This window comes from Haliaeetus leucocephalus, unplaced genomic scaffold (assembly GCF_000737465.1).
Source record: "Haliaeetus leucocephalus isolate CR32 unplaced genomic scaffold, Haliaeetus_leucocephalus-4.0 Scaffold889, whole genome shotgun sequence".
Classification (NCBI taxonomy): domain Eukaryota; kingdom Metazoa; phylum Chordata; class Aves; order Accipitriformes; family Accipitridae; genus Haliaeetus; species Haliaeetus leucocephalus.
Genome location: NW_010973325.1, coordinates 3,811,409 through 3,830,648, shown reverse-complemented (window position 1 = coordinate 3,830,648; position 19,240 = coordinate 3,811,409). Strand labels below are relative to the sequence as shown.

General features: G+C 38.4%; 1 protein-coding gene across 3 annotated transcripts; it reads left to right on the top strand.

The window, feature by feature from the left end:
- The first annotated feature begins 81 nt into the window (after positions 1 to 81).
- RNMT (RNA (guanine-7-) methyltransferase) lies at positions 82 to 18,791 on the top strand. Of its 3 annotated transcripts, XM_010583303.1 has the most exons (11): positions 83 to 257; positions 1,217 to 1,493; positions 3,764 to 3,896; positions 5,393 to 5,515; positions 6,860 to 6,975; positions 8,939 to 9,120; positions 9,732 to 9,896; positions 11,041 to 11,158; positions 13,526 to 13,627; positions 16,135 to 16,168; positions 18,076 to 18,791. In XM_010583303.1, exons 2-11 carry the CDS (start codon positions 1,233 to 1,235, stop codon positions 18,111 to 18,113), a joined length of 1,272 nt encoding a protein of 423 aa, XP_010581605.1. In that variant the 5' UTR covers positions 83 to 257; positions 1,217 to 1,232; the 3' UTR covers positions 18,114 to 18,791. The 3 variants fall into 3 exon arrangements, with proteins under 3 accessions (XP_010581603.1, XP_010581605.1, XP_010581604.1); XM_010583301.1 differs by lacking the exon at positions 16,135 to 16,168 and having other exon boundaries at positions 82 to 257; XM_010583302.1 differs by lacking the exons at positions 83 to 257; positions 16,135 to 16,168 and adding an exon at positions 275 to 384.
- The last annotated feature ends 449 nt before the right edge of the window (positions 18,792 to 19,240 follow it).

Here is a 19,240-nt window from a genome sequence, read left to right as displayed (position 1 = left end):
CCCCGGGGAGCAGCCCCGCCGGAGCGCCCGTCCCGGCTGCGCGGGCCCCCGTGACGCAGCTGAAAGTCTTCAGGGCCTTGGCCGTCAGCGGGCCGCCTGGCTTCGCGGGCCGCCAGCGCCGCCCCCTCCCCCGCTCTCCGGGCGTTTTGCTCTCTCCGGCCTTCTCCAGTGAAGGGGCTGCCCCCCTGGGCACTTGGTCGCCGTCCCCGGTGACGAAATTCTGATCGTTTCTCAACTGAGGCCCTTAAAAGCACCTGGTAAACCGCTTGGAAGAGCCGGGCGAGGATAAGGCAGGGCACGCTCGATGCTGCAGAATGCTTTCCGTCAGTCGGGCTTCAAGGCTCCCTGTTTTGAGGAAGGCTGTCCTGGGGCCTCCGTACAGTGGTCCGCCTAAAGAACGTCTTTTGGGCCTCGTTAGGAGACCTCAGCCTCCGTTCGGGGGAGCGTGCCTGGCTTTAGTTAGACTGAAATAGGCCGTTGTTTTAGAAGAGGAGTTGCCAACTTATCCTCTGCCATGTCAAATCAAAAAGGAGGTGCCCGTCTTCCTGCCCATGGTGGAAAGAAGGCTGGGGAGTGCTGGAGACTAGACGAGCTTTCTAGCAGTGGCCTGCAGTCCTCCAGACTGCGTAGTGGAGATAAGGAAATGCAGTTACAGCTGAAGATTCCTAGCGTTAGTGAAGCTTGAGGCATAGTGGATACTCTTGGCAAACTTGAAAATCCACAACCGATACAAAAATTTGCTCTTAAAAACCACCTTTTTTTTTTGTTTGAGGACATCCACCTGAAAGCACATCAGATTAAATAATGAATTTACTGATTTGAGGGGCTGTCAGCTTGTGTTTCTCAACATAAAGTGATTTGTAGGTTACTTTTTATGGGGAGGGGAAAAGGGAGATGACAGGCTCAAAAACAATAACGCATTGCAGTTGAATCAATAAAGATAGCTAGGAGACTCAAACATGAAGAGTAAAGATTTATCTTCATTTGATTTTAGTATAATGAGCGTACTTTTAAATTCCACGTATTTTATTGTGCTATCTTTATTAAACAACTAGTCAAATTTGGAGCCTGTATGTTGGTTACAGCAAAGGCATGTTATTTTTTTTATAATGCCAGTATTATGATTGAAAGTCATGACCGTAGCTGCGAGTAAGTGAAATTCAACACTGAAAGTAGTTGGTGGTTTTTGGTTTGGTTTTTTTTCCCCCCCATATAGATTTCCATTCTGATCAATGGACAAGGAGACTAACCTGTCAAAAATGGCTGATTTAACCAAGACAGAAGAACAGGAAGTAGAAAAGAGTTTGGATGAAGAAGTGGAGAAAACACCTTGTACTTTAGAGGCAGAGTCAGGTATTGGTTGGCAAGGCGACAGTTCAACTTCAGGCACAGTGCACTCCACTGAAAGTGAAAAAGAAGTTGATAGTGGTAATCAGGACGGCAGAGCAAAAAGGAAGAATTTAGATCCTGAAGATGAACCTCCTAAGAAAGTAGTGAGTATCATTTTATTTTGAGCTATGTTCATGTCCTTGTTTCAAAGCCTTAGCTCAAGAAAAGATTGAAAATATTTATGCTAAACATATGTGAACCAGCATGAAACACCAAATGTCAAAGTTTGTGGGTAGCTTCCTAGCAAAATAACTGGTGCAGAAGTTATGTTGGGCATAACGGGAGAGAAAGAGGGCTGGTAAGTAGAATGTTAAGAAAACTGATCTCAGCACATGCTTAGTCTAATTCTAAGGCTATCGTTCCATTGTCTGTGTGGTAGCAATCTGGTAGTGTAGAGTAGGGTTTACTGGCATTAGTCCAGGTCCCATATCCTGAATTCACGTTTTGTACGTTGTTGTCCCCTGTATTAGTATAGTTATCTGTGGCTGGGAGGTTCTTCCGTAAGATAATTTTGTCCTTTAATTTCCTCAACAGTGTAATGTATAATTTAGAAAACTCTACAAACTGCATCCTCTGTGATATAATTTCAGTATGATTTGTTAGTAAAGTGAAGTACTGAAAGGTTTACAGATGCTTTTTTTTTTTTTTAAGACTGCAAGAGTAGCAGAAAATATTTGTCCTTTTAACTGGGAGGGTGAAAAGGATAATGTTTTATATGACAGTGTCCTTTAATATGTATAAGCTTGTAGAAACTGATGCTGTAATATCTAGTCTAACTTTGACCTTTTGGGATATTTAAATATAATTTGAAAATGTCTTTGACCTAATGTTTGGTTTCTCTGTTCAGAAATTTTCTGGGAAGTTAATTTATGGCTAAGCAATCTCATAAAATAAAGGGTGCCCTTTGTTGTGGTAGAAACATTATTAACCCTTTCATCTTTTAAATAAGGTAGTTCTGGGATAAGGTTTAGGTGGACAAGAAACACATTGGTTTTGTGTGGCTTAAGGGTGTAGAGAGGTAACTGCATTGAACATGGCTGCCAGCATCTAGATGTTACTGCTGATGGCTGTTTGCAACTGTGCGTGCAGCAGCTGAGATGTGTTAATGGATTGTATGAATACGTCCCCGACACTTGTCAGAGTCAGCTGTTCTAGCTTATGTCACCATCAGTGGCTGTTCAGGGAGCCATCTGTGCTTACCCTAAAAAAGACTAGAAATGGTCAAAATATTTGTTAGTATCAATTAGCTGAGTGTGGTAATAAACAGATGATAGGGTCATACAGATTCCAGACAAGTATGTCTGTGTTCATTCTGAAGGTTACCAAAATTATATGAAATACTGAAGAATTCATGTAGTACATGAAAGTCAGTCAAACCTTCTTTTCCCTTGAGGAACTGCTATTTGAATAATAAGATATTGGGATGTCGACTTTTGTAGTCAACTGTTGGGAATGCTTCTAATTGCTGTGTGAATTTGTACTGGCTGGGGCTTTGTAGCATGTTTGTGGGTTTTAACTGAGAATCCTTCATTGTCATTAGTTTGTACTGTTACTTTAAATGCTTTTGTGCCTTACAGAATTTGTGTTGGTTCTCCATGTTCTGCTGCTTTGTATTTTATTTATAATTTATATTAATTTCATGTATGTAATTGAAGATTATTTTCAAGATGAAGAAATGTTAGGAGCACAATATCTGGATGTAGACTGCTTCTCTGTGTCACATGGGACAGAAACTTCTTGGAGTATTTGCAGTTAAGACTAAACTGGAGATACTTCTACAGTGAACTGTTAAGCATTAAATGGGATATGTTGTCAGTTCATTACTCTTATTCCCTTACCATGGTCTATTTAAAGCTGTGGCAGTGGGATCATCCACTTAGGGCTTTATGCGACATCAGCTAGTTGGCATTTTGATTAAATTGGCAGTTTATACACTTATGTTAGGTGTAGACACGGAATTTCTGAAACAGGATTTTTGAAGAAGCTTAAAGTTCCTTGAGAAGGAACATCCTCTTCTTCAATCCCAGGCTTAAGGGGAATGAAACTGATTCTTTGAGAGTGGTGAGAGTATTAGAGAACTGAAAGTTAAGTATTTCTATGAAGGAAAGATGCTGGGCATCGTCCATCAGAAATTACCTGGACCAACTGAAAAGGGGATTAAATTTTTAAGGGAGTTGTCTGTGATAATTGAAGTGCTGACATCAGTACCAGGACAGATACGGGAAATGTTTTGATATATGTAATGATGATGCTTTTCATAGTATTACTTGTTTACTTTCTTAAATCCTTAAAGTGAACTCATGTCTTTTGATTAAATTAAAAAGTAGTAAAAAGAATTCACTGCTTGAATCTATTCCTTCCCTCATTTCTACAGCGTGAGATAGGCCATGGGCAAGCTGTAGCTGCACATTATAATGAACTTCAAGAAGTTGGATTGGAAAAACGTAGCCAGTCTCGCATATTCTACCTCCGAAACTTTAATAATTGGACAAAGAGCGTCCTCATTGGTAAGCTTCCTTAACTGATCGCTTAGACTTTAATAAAATGTAACTAATTTTTTAATCAAAATGTAACTTTTTTTCCTGCTTTCTGATGTTGATTATGACACTTTGTCTCTTAATACATAGTAAGATTTTCAAGTGCAATAAAACCCCTATTTTTATTTTGAATTTCTGTGATAGTGTTTTATATTGTTGGAGTGCCAAATGTATGCTAAAGTTTTAAAGATCAACTGACCTGAAAACTGGAAAAAGTTCATGCTGGAAACTGTTCTTCTTTGTAACATTTTTAAATGGAAAGGTACAGCTTTAAATCATAAAGAATCTTACCTGTTCTTGTTAGATTGAGCTGTTCTTGTTATTTAAATAACATCTGAAATAATTTCTTAACCATTTTCCCAAAGCAGTTTGTCCTCAGGTCTCGATTAAGCAATTCTGCAGGAGACTTGGAACACATAAATATTTTCTGTATGACCACATTCAACTGTTTAAAAGATGAAAAACTAGAGGAGGTAGTTCTTTAAGAATCAGCAGCTTTTCATAAAAATCAGTCTGCCGTCCCACAAATTAATTCCAAAGTGAGGAAACAAAACCATCAGATATCTGCAAACAAAGAAAAGAATTATCGGCGCAGCACCACAGATTCATGAAGAGGGATCTATGCCAGGAGATGTTGGCACCATTTGTCTTAGCATGCTGCTTTTTGTTGTGTTGTATCAGAGCAGTTAGAAGCAATACTTAAGTTTATATAAAGCCGTTCCTGAAGCCTGTGTTGAAGCCTTTCAGTCATGATGAATTTAAGTAGTGTGGCTTCACAGCAGTTATATCAAAACATATTTCGTGTCTCTTACTGTGAAGAGAAGTAAGATTACTGATTACTGTTCCAATGATTCCATATCAGCTAACATGCTGATATGTTTTGCATTATATGCCAACATCAGTCAGAGCAGAGATAATCTAGACAGAGTGGAGATAGAAGAGGAAGTGAAATGATTTATGTAGGGTAAAAAGACAGCAAACAAGTAGCTAATGTTATTGCAAGGCCTAGGAAAGTAAGTGGAAAACGTTATACAAGGAAACATTGTCGGTAATGCATTTAATTGGCTTGTACTCTTCTGCAAAAAGCTTTCCCATACTTCCAAGTAACATCTGTCTTCATTATAATGGTAATGAAAGGGAACTCTGTTTCCCTACTCACGCACCGATGCGCGGTTTTGCCTTTGTCTGCTGGGGAAACAATTCAGAGCTTCAGTCACATTACATGCAAAGCACGTTAAGCATATAGAATATGTATTATCTTCTCCATAGTATTAAAAGTTTGTGGTTCCTTTTGTCATTAGTGGTTTCTAGAAAAAGACATTTAAGTCTGTAATGTTAAGAAGACTTATAGGCAAAGTTCTAAGGTGTTTTAACATTCTCAAACCCTTTTGGTCCTTTAAGCCTCTCTGTACAAAACAAGTGAATTAAGAGACCTGTGTATGCATTCTCTCTTTTTACTTTTCTAGGTGAATTCATAGACCGAGTACGACGGAAAAAGAATGATATAACTGTTTTGGATCTAGGATGTGGCAAAGGTGGAGACTTACTGAAATGGAAAAAAGGCAGAATTAAAAAACTTGTCTGTACTGGTAAGAAGACTCAATAACTTTCCAGGGAGAGTACATCAGTGTTTTATGGGAAAACCAAGCACATCTCCAGTCTTCCATTATTTCCTTTTTTTTATAAGCCCAAGAATGCAATGATAGACCTTCTGTCAAAAAGTCTTATTTTGTCTTTTAACCTGAAGACATCAGCTTGATTGCCAGCATAAATATAAGAACCATTAATTTTCTGTGTAATTATCTTTCAGTTCAACTCACAAATAAAATCTGGTATCAATAAAGAAGCATACAATTGCCACAGATTGTCTTAGGCAAAATATAGCACTGGGAAAAAGACTGACTTTTTTTTTTAGTATGTTTTCTCCCACATCTAGTCTCCTGTGGTGTTTTTAACTGTTCTGAAAACACACAGAGAAGAGTTGCATTTAAAAAACAAATAAACCCTACAGTGTTGTGACAAAAAATGGTCTTGGGTGTTACAATCAACTAAAGATTTTCAGACTCAGAAAGGGGAAGAGCTGAAAGCTGATTAAAAAAATCATTTAAATAGTTTGCTTAGATGTTGGGAGGCAGATACCATCTTCCCTTTTCCCAGAAAGCATCCCAAAGATAATCAGAGGAAGTATTACTCAACTTCAAATTTAATTAGATACTAAAATTTCATAAAATTCCTTTAGTGGCAGTTATGCTGGGTATTCTACATTTTACAGTTCTTTTTTGCTTTTCAGTTGGCAGTCTTCAAATACAGTTAACTAATTTGCTTACAAAGTCCTTATGTAAATTTATTGCATATTGTTAGTTTTTAAATTTGTGCAAACTGTTGTTATTCAGTGAAACTTGATGCCTGAGAGAGGAACAGTCTTAAAAAGAAAATGAAAAAAAAAATTCCATGATAGAATATATCAGTATATATCAGAAATAACTGCATTTCAACATCTTGTATATTTGTAATAAGATGAAGAGCTTTCAGTATTGTTTGAGAAACCCTGGGAGCTGAACTGTTGTAGCTAATGCATAGCTAGGCACTTAACGCTGACAGCATTTAGTATCAATCACCTGGTATCCATCACTTGAAATTTTGGAGGCTTGCTTTGCACTTTTGAGGATGGGAGCTTTCTAAAATCTTCAGATTACAACTTTTGTCTTGAAGTAAAGACTGAAAATGACAAAGAGTTATAATCCTGAACACTTCCTGCAAATTAAATTCCTTTTCTACAACTTGGAAATAAAAGTTTTTGTTCCCCTCAAAATGTAACTGAAGATCTTTTATCCCTGCCATAATGGATCTGCTGTGTTCTGGTAATGATTCCAATTTTCTTGTCTGGGTAGGAGTTTACTCACTTTTTTTTAAATTTCTCCCTCCATATATAGATATTGCTGATATTTCTGTGCAACAATGCAAACAGCGATATGAAGACATGAAAGCCCGATGTCGTTATAACGAACGTATTTTTGATGCAGAATTTATACAAGCAGATAGTACCAAGGTACAGTTCGTCTGCTTTGTAATATTTTGGGGATTTAACATTCTTTTGTTAAGCAAGTATAGGAGTGATGGTAGTGCTGTAATATTTTGGGCATGTATATTTTTAAGATCAGATTGTTGTACTATCGGGAGAGTCAGCCATGCTGAAAAGTTGTGTAAGATGTAGTTAAATGCGTTTTGTTACTGGTTTACAGTGTAACATTCTTGAAGCCTGAATGTCGTCTTCAGATAAAAAATCTGGTGCTTTCAGTTTCTTTCACTTCACAAGGGGAAGGGAGTGGTTACTTACCTCTGGAGTTCTAGGAGCCAGCATGGGATGTTGGAAACCGTCTTGGTGAATGTGTTTTTATGCTGGAATGAGTAAGGGATGTTTTCTGATTTGACTTGTACATTCAGCTTATCTAATTATTTTTTTTCTAGCAGCATTTTAATTACTATAATACATATCTTCAAAACTTGTGTGATAGAGCAGATTTCTTAAGACTGTCTGGAGGCAATAGTGAATACATTGCTGCGGCTTAGGAGACAGTCTTGTAACCAGCAGTGCTTTTGCTTCCTAGAAATGTAGGCTGAGTGTGCCCTGCTGATGCAGGCTGAGGGACAGAGCTTACTTGGTTCCAGCATATCTGTGGAAAGGCTGAACCTGTTCTTCCCAGCCTTGCAGGAAGGGTTGTTTGCTTGATTTCTTGGTTGCCTCTCCTTCTTCTGAGGAATACAGTCTGTTGCAGGTTCCAGGTCATCTCTCTCTGCTCAAAATTACAGTCAGGGGAGAGAGGAGAGAGTCTTGGCCAGGAAAGAAAGGGATATTTTCATGTTACTGTTACAACTCAGACTTATATGCATGTATGTTTTCTGTTGCACGCTCTGTTCTGTCTGTTCACGCACACAGAATTTCATCTCCCCGACTTTCTATCTCTATCATCTATGTTCTATATATACAAAATCTCATTCTCACAGCTTGTCTAATTCCATCTACCTCTGTTTCTCAGTTTCCTGTATCTATCTCTCTCTCACAATGTGGAGAGGGAGTAAATGAACAGGTAAAATTGCTATGGGTCTGTGAAGTGTCCATTTTTGTCTTGCCACATACAGAACATTGACAGTATATGGCATTAACTGGTAGAGTCTGGGAGTGGATGGGTGATGGGGAAGTCTGGGATAGAAGAGAAACTTGGGTAGAACTGTTAAGTATGAAATATTTTAAGTACAGAACGCATAGGGCCTTGGGTAGAACTTTTGTGCTTCTGTGTTAGTTATGGTGGCTACTAGCATTGTATAAAAGAAGCCTGATCAAGAAGAGTCAGAGAACTGCTGAGTACAGAGTCAAACTATGGCAAGCTTTAACCTGACAGATTTCAAGGGCTTCAAGTTCTTCAGAGTTACTGGTTACTTGGTCTGGGGTGGGGATGAGTATGTTGGTACGCATGTATGTCCATGTGTGATAATACGGCAAATACAACTTGGGGCAGTGCAAATTGCCGTATTTAAAACAACCCCTCTTCTCAGTTATATGTTTAATGGCCAGTTCTCATAACAGAGACTTCGTAAACTGAAAATTTATTTTATTATAATAATTGTTTCCAGCTAAACGCTGGCCAGTTATAAACCCTCAGCAGTAAAATATCTCTGGAAACTATTAGGTAACTAACCTTGGGTTTTGGCCTTTCAGGTGTAGTGGTGTTACTTGACAACACAAAAAGCATTTGAGGACATGGTAACTTTGAAGTGTGTGTGTGTGTGTGGTGGTGTTCCCAAATGTTGTGTGTGGTTTTCTGTGTAGCAGAGGACTTCTTCTTACTCTTACCTTTTTCATTTTGTTCTTGTTGAACTTGTGAAGGAATGGGGTCTGAAAGGAGAAACTTCAAAGAATTATGGGAGTAGTGTATTTGTTAAAAGATTTCAGTGAATCATGCTTGTTTCTGTAGCTTTTGTTACAATTGTTTTTTCTTTTTAATCTTTTTCAGGATCTCTTGTCTTCCAAATACAGTGATCCAGATATGCGCTTTGACATTTGCAGCTGTCAATTTGTTTATCATTACTCATTTGAGACGTATGAGCAGGCTGACATGATGCTTAAAAATGCTTGTGGGAACCTCTCTCCTGGAGGATATTTCATTGGCACAACTCCAAATAGCTTTGAACTTGTGTAAGTACTTTTATATTCTATTAAGCTTTCAAAAGTCTTTGAAGCATTGTTACATGATAGTTGTTCTTGCAGCACTCTGATATGTTTGTGCAAACAACAGCAAGGTTTTTTTGTAACAGTTTTGAATTCTAGTCATGAAAATCTCACTCATGAACTTGACTCAAACAGGTAAATCTGTACTAATCCTTGTCTTTTGCAGACACGTCTCTTCTGGTATAGAGTATAGTTCTTTATACATAAACCCTCTGTAGCGACTTCAGTAGTGGTAAAATAGCCACAACCTGGGGAATAACTGTCAGGGTTCTGCTGTGGTTGTTCCAAGTAAGCCTGACTTGTCCATGTAGAGTGTGTCTGGGCTAAAGGTTAATTTTCTAGGTTCATTTAGTCCTTGGTATGTTGTATAGGAATGATAAACTGTTAAAACCTAATATGCTGCTTGTCTTCATTTCATTGTTTCATTGCCTTATTAGGCAATGGGAGGTGGGAAACTACAGAGGTCACTGAACGGTGTAGTGCTGGGATAAACACTTTCAGGCCTCTTATGCGTAGTTTTCTTGGCCTGTTAAATTAAAAATTGGTCCACTAATGTTTGTTTATATCTCATTTTATAGAAAGCGACTTGAAGCTTCAGAAACAAATTCATTTGGGAATGAGGTGTACAGTGTAAAATTTGGAAAGAAGGGCGAATATCCCTTGTTTGGCTGCAAGTATGATTTCCACTTGGAAGAAGTGGTTGACGTCCCCGAGTTCTTGGTTTACTTTCCATTACTGGAAGAGTAAGTTAAATTTTGAATTAATTACACAATGAAAGCTGTGGAACACAATAAGCATTTGTTTAGTTTGTGTATCATTGCATAATACTTGCAGAAAATTATATTTTGAGTTTCTAATTATGTTTTTTAGTTCTTCGTTTTTTGTTGTTGCTCCAAATGCAGAGGTTTCTTGCATTTCCATCCACAACTGTAATCTGTTCATTACACTCAGTTGAAGGTCCTCTGGTCAGAAGCTGTGAAGACTTAAACTGGGTCTCACACAAGAATGTCTTTATCTGATATGTTGGATCTGTCAGCAAACCTTTAGTGCTGTCAACTTTTTCTTCTTTAATCTTAACTTTTTTGGGGGTTTCATTCTACCTTTTTTTAGTCCTTCAGCAAGCCTTCTTGTATATCTTCTTCATCATGGTGCATCTTACTTGTCTTCAACTTCCTTTGGATGTTCATAGGATTTTTCCTATGACTTACTTTTCTTCCTCTAAATCTTAATCTGTGAGCATACATTTTGCTGTTACCTCTGTGTGATTGCAGATTTGCCTTTCCCAGCCTGTCTCCTGAGGTACAGACGAATGTTTCCATGTTGGGGTTTTTCCTGCCATTCAAGCTCAGTATGGTTGTTAAACAATATTAAGCTTTCCCTTCAAATCTGTGTAATTTCACACACTTCATTTGTAGTTCTCTATGAAAAATACCAGCATCTATCACTGACACCTGTAACTTCAGTATTGGATGACCACAGTGACTACATATAATTGAGAAATAAGGCACTAAATCTAGTACAAAGAGGTTCTCTGAATATATCCATAATATCCGATGTGACAGGGTATTTATACTGCAGGGAAGACAGCATAGTCTATCTGCTAGTTCAAATGGAACTTACTTCTGTGTGTTGGGAGAAGAGGTGTTTTTCTATTAAAATGTTTGTAACTTTCTTCTGTGTAGATTTTTGTTGTCCTAATTAAAAAAAGTACTGTTTGTTGTGGTAGTGCATTTTTTCATCTAAATGTCTGTACTAAAAAAATGAATTGTAGAAAGAGTGTAATCCTAGTGCATACCGTAAGATGTCACTGTGGCTTAAAATTGTTCCTTTGAAAATAAAACTACAATAATTTTGTGGCTTCCCTAATTAAGCGTATTACTTTGACAGAATGGCAAAGAAGCATGGTATGAAATTAGTCTACAAAATGACATTTCGGGAATTCTATGAAGAAAAAGTCAAGAACGAGGAGCATAAAATGCTGCTAAGGAGAATGCAGGCCTTGGAGGTAAATACGGAGTTGTTTCATTTAAATAGTGTTTTACATATTGTTAATTATTTGTGCAATAATTGAAATTCCTGTTGTGAACATGGTACAACTAATTAAAGGCTACCAAGAGAAGAACTAAACTCCTGTGGCTGAAAGTGCGACTGTGGTGGGTTGACCTTGACTGGCTGCCAGACACCCACCAACCTGCTCTCTCATTCCTTCTTCCCGAAAGGATGGGGGGAGAAAATAAGAAAAAAAACTTATGGGTCAACATAAAGACAGGGAGATTGCTTAGCAGTTACCATTACGGCCAAAACAGACTAAACTTGGAGAAGATTATTTTAATTTATTACAAAAAAAAAAAAAAAAGAGAGTAGGGTGGTGAGAAACAAAGGCAAACCTAAAAACACCTTTGCCCCACCCACTGCTTGTTCCCAGGCTCAACTTCACTCCTTCAGTCCTGAACTTTCTACCTCCTCTCCTTGCCCCACAGCGCCAGGGGACAGGGAATGGGGGTTGTGGTCAGTCCATAACACATGGTCTCTGCCTTTCCTTCCTCCTCACACTTTTCCCCTGCTCCAGGATGGGTCCCTCCAACGGTATGATACAGTCCTTCACAAACTGCTCCAGTGTGCATTCTGTCCATGGGGTACAGTCCTTCAGGCACAGACTGCTCCAGCATGGGTTGGTTCTTCACAGGGTTGCAGCTCTGGCCAGAAAACCTGCTCCTGATTGGGCTCCTCTCCATGGGCCATAGCTCCTGCCAGGAGCCTGATTCTGTGTTGGGTCTCCACAGGCTGCAGCTTCCTTCAGGGCATGTCTACCTGCTGTGGCATGGGGTCTTCCACAGGCTGCAGGTGGATATCTGCTCCACTGTGGCCCTCCATGGCCTGCAGGGGGACAACCTGCCTCACCACGGTTTTCTCCAGGGGCTGCAGGGGAGTGTCTTTTCTGGTGCTTGGAGTGCTTCCTCACCTTCGTTCTTCTCTGGCCTTGGTGTCTGTAGAGTAGTTTCACATTTTTCCTTGCTCCTCTTTCACAGCTGTTGTGCAGGTTTTTTTGCACTTTCTTAGATATGCTTTCCCAGAGGTGCCCCACTCGTGGCTGAGGAGCTCAGCTGTGCTGTGTAGTGGCTCTGTTAGTGTTGGAGCTAGTGGAACCGGCTGTGTCCAGCATGGGACAGCCCTGGCCTCTCCTCACAGAGGCCACCTCTGCCACCTGCTGCTGCCATCACCTGGGCACGAGCACCCAATAGAGTCATTCAGTTTTGTAGATAAAATTTCAATTTTGAGGCAAGTTTTCATTTTTATTAAGTAGTAAGTGAAGCACAAGAATCATGCCTGGTGTCACATAGTGGTAACCATAACCCATTTCTTCTTCAGTGGAGAGAGACTGAAAGCTGGATCTTTGTGCAAGGAATATCAACTGAAAAGAGAGAAAGTGATCTTTGTAGGAATAAAGGAACAGGCTGTGTTTGTAGAAGAAAATGGTATTTGACTGTATTGAGTTTATGTTTTTGCCCAATGTTTTTGCTTTTTTTTATCCTCAAGCTCTTAACCTGGATGACTTTGGCAGCTTCAGAGAAGCTTTTCAATACCATTTCTGAGGCTTTGGCTTTACTCGCAGTTCTCTCTGCTTCCTTCTTCCCTCAAACAGTAGAATTTTTCAGCATAAAACTGTCACGTCAAATATCTGGTCACTTACTAAACTGAGTCACATGGGCTGCAAGTGGACTTGACTGTCCTTGTTGATTCTGAAAGTGACAGTGCTTTGTATGGGCTTAATACCGCCAGTAGCATGGTGACACAGCCTTTGACATACTGGCTTCGTTGTTAGAAAAAAGAGTTGTCTTAAATTAGTGGCCACTTACAATTGAGGACTGCATGGTACAGACCATTATGCAGTAACTGGGATCCTTAAGAAGTACGTATTAGTTTTGAAAAATTAGTTCTATACTTCTGTTACAGCTCCTGTGTGTTAATAAAGCATTTTAAGCATTCTGCTTGAAATTTTACAGTTGCTCGTTTCTTAGTACTCCTACTTAAGAGATGCTGGTTTGTTCAGTTGCTGTTTTAAAAGAGGGTGTATCTAGGTAATACTCCATAATGAGCTGTACATGGAGGATTATTTTTATAATTATTCTGTTTCCCCTGTTTTGGAGACATAAGGAGCATTTATAAATCCTGGGTGTCGGATTTTCTGGGAGGTAGGGAATATTGGACCTGATCTTCTAGGTGCTATAAAGGAGAGATCTAAATTTAAGATCCTTTGAATAACTAGTGACCTCTGTTCTGGGCTATGTCGTGACAAACCCTTGACTGATGTGATTAAAGTATCTTACTACACAATTAATATTTTTTTTCTTATTTTTCCTATGTTTTCCAGCCATATTCTACATTTGGTGATTCCAGGCTTGTTTCTGATAAACCTGAGGATTATGAGCATGTAAAAGAGTTCATCAAAGATGGCAAGGCAAAGTTACCATTGGTAAGTTCCTTCTTACTTCACTAGAGCAAATGGTGTTGAAAATTGAGGTCCTGATTTTTTGGACATGTGGTGCCGCCTTCATTTCAACTGCAATGAAATTGGTATGAATGTCTCTGTGCATGTGAAAAATCATAGAGCTACAGGTCTAAGGAGTTCATCTAATCTATACCCCATACTCAGAGAATCAAATTCACTTCATTTGGTAGCTATTAAGAAATTTGTAACTGTGCAAAAGGGAAAGGATATTTTGCCATCTTCCTTGGCAGCTGTTCTAATGTCACTCTTCTTAATTTGAGGATTTTTCTTACTTTTCTGGATCTTCACGCGACCAATTTAAAGCTTTAGTTTTCTTTTTTTAATCTTCTGACAGGAGAGTTGAAAACTTTCTTTGTAATGCTGTATGTATTTGAAATATTAAACGCTGTTTGTCTGTTGTCTTTTTGGGTGAAGATCCAGCTCCCTTCTCAGCCAATTTTATTGAAGTTCTGTAAATGCTATTTTTTAAAATGTGCTGTACCTTTTTTTTTTTTTTTAAACAGAGCTCTTAGGATTAAACTAGTCCTATGTACATAAAACTAAATCCATATATTTCTGCCCTCAATTTTATTAAATACGATATTCTGTTCACATTCTGGAATGAAAAGAAAGTTTCTTTGTGATGATCGTAATCTTACCTTGTACAAAACTTAGTCTGCTATCCTGTCAAATATTTTTTGCATTTCTCCTGTTTTGGCAGCTTGATTTATGACTTCAGAATTAAAAGAATGCTGAACCATCTTTAATGGAGGTCATATGAGATTTTAGATCAGTGGTCCAATTAAATATGTTTTTTCTGCTTCTAGTCCTGTCTTCTAATGTATATGCTAACTTTCTGAGCTTGCTGTCTTTCTCATGTTTTTATAAAGGGTTTTTCTTTTTTCCATTGTCCTAGCAGGACATGACAATGTTGGAGTTGTCTGCAGCTAGTCCTCTCCCAGCCTTTCATTCTTCTGTATTGTTCTCAGAGTTGGGTGCATGATGGACAGGAGCCTGCACAGCTGCTGTTCCTGGGAAGTGAGCAGGAGAAGAGGCAATGTCTGCTGTCATTTTTCCCCAGAAACTACTGCCATCTGGCTATTGCCTCTCCATCTGTAGCTAGGCTAGCTATTCAGGGTAGCATATAGCTGAGTGTTTCCTTCTGTCTGTGCATTCGGGGAGTCAGGCTGTATGGAAACCTTGCAAAGGCTTGGTTTAACCTAATTTCATGCTGAATGGTTCCTGATAAGCAATGCTGGCTCTTTCAGTCTGAACTTTAGGTCTTTTTTAATGTGTTGAGGCTCTTTGACAAGCCAGAACCAAAATTGGAGACTAGTTTGAGTAAAGATTGTAGTTTTAATAAATTCATATGCAGTTACTGATAGATGGCATCCTATTGCATTGTCATAGCTATAGCATGAGGTTGGTCCGCTTGAAGTTTTTCCACTTGGATTTTTCTTTTTTTAACCATTGGTTTATCTACTGTTTATGTTCTGAATTCTTGAAGATGTATGCCTTTTACTATATATCTAAAAATCCTACATCAAGAGGGAAAAGAAACCTGCTCTCTGTATTTGAAATCTAAAAATTTTAAAAAGAAAAATGCTTCTTTTACGAAATAAGCTTAAGAACATGAGAATGGTCAAGTCAGACCAAAACCCTCTTTTGCCAGGTGCTGTGTCACCTGGCAAGAAATCTGCTTGAACAAGCTTTTTTTCACTAGTGTTTTAAAAGATGAATCATTTGGTCAGGATTGATCAGTGGGTAGCATGTGGGCTAAATCATGGCCCTGGGTGAGGACTCAGTGCAAGGTGATGGAGTGGGTAGAGCAGAAAATCAGCTTCTGGTTGTTACCTCATGCTTCTTAATTGGTAGGGTAAATGGTAGCAGCTTTTTATTTGTGCACTTGCCCTGCTTTCATCTGAAAGGCTGAGCTAGGAGTAGGTTTCTGAAGCTGCAGAGCAGGCTGGTTTTTCACAATGTGTGAGCGGGGTTGGGAGTTATTCTCTTGCAAATAGGGGTTTTGTAGGCTGCAAGGAGGTGTTAGGTGGATGCAGGCAGTATTCCTGGGGAAGATGGCAGCACCATGATACAGGGCCTCTTCTTGACTTCTGCACAAGTGTTGGGCATCTTGGGCTGGAGAGCAGTTTGGGCCAGGTCAAGACACACTGATGGATGTGTGGGTAATGGACCCAGCATGCTCTGCATTGCAGAGTCATCCAGCCCAACAGACTGTTGGCCCATTCTCCTATACCTGTGTAATTTAGGTGTGTTCTGCTATCCGGGGTGTTCCAATTCCCTGCTGTCGTAGTTATTGGAGTTATAAGTATCTGTGGTCTACAGTAATGCTCTTGTAGTCCCTAAATAGCCAGCCAGTGTGGGTCATTAGATGTTGGTCTGTGAAAGATTGATGATCCTGAGTTAAATCAGTGTTTTATTGTTTCCTCATTTTTTGTTGAAACTGTGGTTTTGTTTTTTTTCTCCCCTTCTAGGGAACCTTGAGTAAATCTGAATGGGAAGCAACGAGTAAGTGTTGTTTTGAAAACTCAATATTGACTGAATGACTGCTATGTAAAGTGTGTAAAATAGCCTGTTGTTTATGGAAGAAAATCCAAATTTTAAATATAACAAGGTTTTATTATTTGTGTTATTCAAATGCCTATGTACAGATATAGTGCACACATCTCAAGAAATTGGGAGGGAAATGCATAAAATAGGTTGAAATTTTGTTTTATTTAAGTAGCTTCTAGCATGCAAACTTTGGGGCTGAAGTAGTTTGGGGAAGCCTTACTTAGGATGTATGAAAAGAGGATGCCAGTGTTAAAAGATTATTTTGCTAGGGTTAGAGGATTAAATACTATACTTCTCTTTGTACACTTCGATACTACACTGTTATCAGTCAGCTAGAAAACAAACTCCAGTTGGGACATACATTCACCAAAAATAATATAAATCTGTTTTGGGAAGACGAGCTGAAGCTTTATTCTTTGCCTATAGTGATACACATGTTTCAGGAAGAAGCAATTAAAGCATGGATGGTGAAGAGGTATTTGAATGTTTTATAAAGGGAGTAGAAAAAAGTCAGTGCCTCAGCCACCAAAAAGGATACATTATTGTTAAATATGTCTTGAAATTTTGTGAATGTGTGCCATGGAAAACTTTTGACATTGTTTTTTTCCAATGTTGAATTTAATAGAACTCAGATACAAGGGGCTGAGAATTCTAAGGGTAAAAATTGCTTCCTGGAGAGATTGTTACTTAATTCTGTGTAACTGCAGCCAACCAACATTTGCATTTTTGGAGACCATTATACTGATTGTGTTAGTGGTTTAAAAACAAACGAAAAATGCCGTTCAATTAATGAATGAAAAAATCTTTAGTTAAGCTGTTTGCTTTCTTAAATTATTATCTAATTTTTAAAGGTATGAATCATAAAGTAGACATTAATTCCAGCAAGGTATAAGTATTATGTAAACTATTAATCTAATTGAGAGGGGCTTTTTATACCTTTAAAAGTTCAGTGATGACTGTTTTTTTAAGTAGTCTCTTTTTACAGAGAGATTTGGAGTACAGAGCTTCTGATAGGGTATAAGCACAGCTTGTTTGTTACATGGAACTTCACTTTCCCTTATTGCTGAGGAATGTACGATAGGCTTGTCTTGAAAGATTTGCAATGTAGCTATGGCACCTCATCCATTAAAATAAAAGTTGAGTTCAAGTGGAAATCCATACATGTTTAATTAGACTCATGGTCTCAAGAAACTGGTTTAATTTATCTGTCTGGTATGAAGCATAAGAACACCTGACATAGCTGGCATTGATTATATGCCAAGCAAAAGTTTCCCAGGGGTGCCAGTGTGGACTGTATGAGTATCCATTTCTAGAATCACACTGTTCTGGAGTTGAGAAAATGCCATCTAGTGTTTGTAAATATTTCTTCTTTGTCAGTGATAATTTAAAAGAGCAAAGTTAATAATGTTGTACCATGAGTTTATTCACTTTTTTATTAAAAATGAAGTTGATAATTTTACTCCTAATTGTCCATTACTGCATGTATGAAGGAGTCTTTAGACTTAGTTGCATATGACTTTATGTACCAGTGAATGTTAATTATGTGTAGAATACCATAGTAATTTATGAATTCCATTCACATTTCAGTAATATCGTTAACTGAAGTTAGTGTTGCATTAACCATATCAGCAGGATTTAAAATATTTGGTTTTTTGCATTCTTAGCTCTATTGTGAAAACATGTCTAAAACCATGTTGGAATTGAATACTAGAGTTACTCATTGGGAAACTAGAGCATTTTTTATAATTTCAGTAATCTGCTAACAGGTTGTTTGGGCAGAGTATCAAGCTGTTTACATTTTGAAAACTTAATTGAGTTGCAGAGGAAGCTGAAACTTTAAATACTCCCATTTTCTTTTTTAGGTATTTACTTGGTATTTGCTTTTGAGAAGCAACTGTGAAACTTCACGTACTGGATGCAGCAAGAAGAGATCGTATCCACATGCAAGTTGGAATGGTCAGAAATCCATTGTGGCAACTATTTTTTTATTTTTTATTTTTTAATTATCAGAAGTGTGCAGGACACTACCAAAAACTAGAGCAAGCTCATGATTCTGAGTTACATTGCCTGTCTGTGACAGATGGACTGTGTGTGTATATATAAGAAAGATTCTGAACCAGTCTTTTTAAGCATTTGTAAGCAATCTGCATGCTCTCAAAACTCATGTTTGAACTTGACACAACTTTATGTTAGAAACAAATGTTTTGTTAGTAGAAGTATGTTTGTGATTTCAAGCCTGACCCTGCACTTTCTGAAATTGATGGAAAATTGACTGTTGACTTTGATGGTGCAGAATGAGGGCCTAAATATTGTACTGCACAGCTCAGTTAATTCATAATGAGATACGTTCAGACATATAGGGTATGTCTACATTGCATGCACTAAGTGGCAAATCATACCTGAGTCAGTTTGAATACTTATGTGCAGTGCTCAAGTCTGCAGTGTAAATCTACCTTAGTGGTATTCAAGGTGTAGTTTACATGGTAAAGTCCCATGATGTTCTTGTTTTTTGTGCTTGCTGATATGTAGTGTCACTTCATGGTGCTTTCAAGATTAAATGAGTTGGTTCTGTACAAAACTACTCGGAACGAACTGAATTTCTAAAGTTTTAAATCTCTACATCATTTTTCCAGATATGACTGTGGTAATCAAAAAACAGCTGCTGAACTTAGATTACTGAACATTTTATATTGTATTTAAAGACTCTCCTGACTTTTTGGTGGTTTTAATGTCTCCTGAAGCTTACTAGACAGATCTTAGGATGTATTTCTTACTTGTTTCATAAAATTCCAAATGAGCTTGGCAGAAGGATGAGCTGTTGGTGGTGATGGGGACCTCATTGCAGTCCTCCAGGCGTTAGGAACATGGTCACATACTGGATTGTGAACCAAAAGGGGAGCCTGTATAACATTTGAGGATACTAGAAATTCACTCTGGGAGGGAGGGCTGTGTATGTGTGTATACCCCCTGTGCATGTGGATAACAATCCCCAAATTAGAGCGAAATATTTTGGTTGGAAATGTAATC